The sequence below is a fragment of the Apis dorsata genome, unplaced genomic scaffold (assembly GCF_000469605.1).
Source record: "Apis dorsata unplaced genomic scaffold, Apis dorsata 1.3 scaffold_382, whole genome shotgun sequence".
In the NCBI taxonomy this organism is placed as follows: Eukaryota; Metazoa; Arthropoda; class Insecta; order Hymenoptera; family Apidae; genus Apis; species Apis dorsata.
In genome coordinates, this window is record NW_006263644.1 from 1,060,541 (window position 1) to 1,062,399 (window position 1,859).

A 1,859-nucleotide genomic window follows, 5' to 3' on the forward strand; every position below is an offset into this window, starting at 1 on the left:
GATAACGTTATGTTCTATCTACTCGATTAATCATATTTACAATTATTTGTCTACTTTTCGCACGATGAACGTTCCTATAAATATTATATCGATTTGTTGAATAAATTAATAGGCATAGTGCATTTCCTAAGCCTTCCGGTTTTTTTCGCAAGAATTAAATTCGAGTTTTTCTTTTTTTCTTTTTTCCTTCTTTCATTTCTTTTTTTTTTTTTTTTTTTTTTCTTCGATTCGAATATAACAATTCAGAATTCACGCGTTTCGTGATACACTTGATGGTTCATTGTAAAATATAGACGGGCGGATGTGTGGACGGATATGATAACAATATATTATGCATCGAATATGCACAGGATGCGAAACTTAATAATTCTTTTCGCGTTTCATCATTAACAAATCGACAATCACGTGTTATAAAACATGGATACAAAGTCTCTTGTTGATTGGACCTCTTTCCGCACTTAGACAACAAATCAAAACGGATAACGAAAAAAACGAACAAGCTGCCTTTTTTTGGATAGAGCCATTATACATACAGAATAATACGTATATACGTGTAAGAAAAATCGATGGAAATCAGCGAAAAGAAAAAGGGGGGAGGGGGAGGCTTGAGAACTGAAGATTATCTATCTAATGATTTGCTATACGTATTAGGAATGGTGTTAAGTGGCTTATTTATTGCGTACCTGTCGTTACCATGCCTGAATAAAGCTAGAATTTCTTCGAATGTTTTATTCTTGGTCTCAGGAACCTGCTTGTACGTGAAGATCCAGAAGATGGCTAGGAATGCACTGAATGGTAGGAACGTGTAGTTTTCAAGGCTAGTCTGTAACACATAAAAACATGGGGGTCAACGTATAAATATAGCAAATATCAATCTGCTCGCCCTTCTTGCTTGAAATTCTCCTCGGTGCCTCTGTTCCATAAGTATCTTTCGAGCTTTAACCTTTAACTGATACCAATGAAAATACTTTAATTCTAACTTATATAAATTTTAACCTTAATTAAAAAAGCATATGTTTATATATATATATAAAGCATTATAATATAAATTGGGAAGAAATTATGAAATTATGGAACATATTGAAATATACGTATAGTATACAGTAAAATTTATATAATATCTTACCTTCATACTTGGAAAACCGATGCCAACCACAAAATTAGCTATCCAATTGACGAGGACCGCGATAGACATGGCCGCAGGTCTAGGACCTTGCGAGAACAGTTCGGCCGTGATCATCCACGGGATGGAACCAGGCCCCACGGCAAAAAATACCACGAAAAAGAGCGTCGACACGACCGACAGATAAGACATCCAGTCAATCATTTCCTGCACATAACCGAAAAACTCCTATCAGGCAGTAGAATCGTGTTCTTCTTTCCTGAGCAGCCGGAGGAGTTCTCTCTCAGGAGAAAATTAATCGTAATACCTACGAAACTCAAACAAATAGAACTGAATAATAATACGGCATGCAATTCAATGTGCAGCTCAACCCTGTGTTTAAGGCGATGATGCGATTGCGACAATGCGTAAACGTGCTCTTTTATTATATACAATAACATCCTTCTGTTTATTAAGCGTTCAAGCGATATGACTGGCCATATTGTATCTAAGGAGTAACCAGGATACGATTCCTCTACGAGACCTCAGATAAATTAAATTGAGTCTGAGTGTAAGAAGATACAATACACGTTGGTTATAGTTATCGCGAGGTCCAGTTGACTCTTGTGGCTCTTTTGAATGAATTACACATGTGTGTACCATCTGGGTTACACGAACACGATTACGATTTCGTAATACACGTTAAAATAACGTTGCAAAAAAAAGCAATAGTGCCACATATATATATATATATATA

At 35.8% G+C, this 1,859-nt stretch overlaps 1 protein-coding gene and 1 long non-coding RNA gene across 17 annotated transcripts in view; one reads left to right on the top strand and one right to left on the bottom strand.

Annotated features, from left to right (window-relative positions):
- The window catches only part of LOC102673656 (glucose transporter type 1), a 33,684-nt gene that overhangs the window by 10,041 nt on the left and 21,784 nt on the right, over nt 1-1,859 (bottom strand). For 13 of the 16 annotated variants that reach the window (XM_031512056.1, XM_031512055.1, XM_006618931.2 and 10 more), the window contains 2 exons: nt 1,127-1,351; nt 684-823 (listed from right to left, as the gene is read on the bottom strand). In XM_031512056.1, coding sequence (XP_031367916.1) covers nt 684-823; nt 1,127-1,351 — 365 coding nt within the window. The remainder of the gene's footprint in view (nt 1-683; nt 824-1,126; nt 1,352-1,859) is intronic. The other 3 variants (XM_031512052.1, XM_006618921.2, XM_006618929.2) reach the window with 1 other exon arrangement.
- The window catches only part of LOC116186023, a 21,193-nt gene that overhangs the window by 1,403 nt on the left and 17,931 nt on the right, over nt 1-1,859 (top strand). The gene's annotated exons all lie outside the window — the stretch shown is intronic.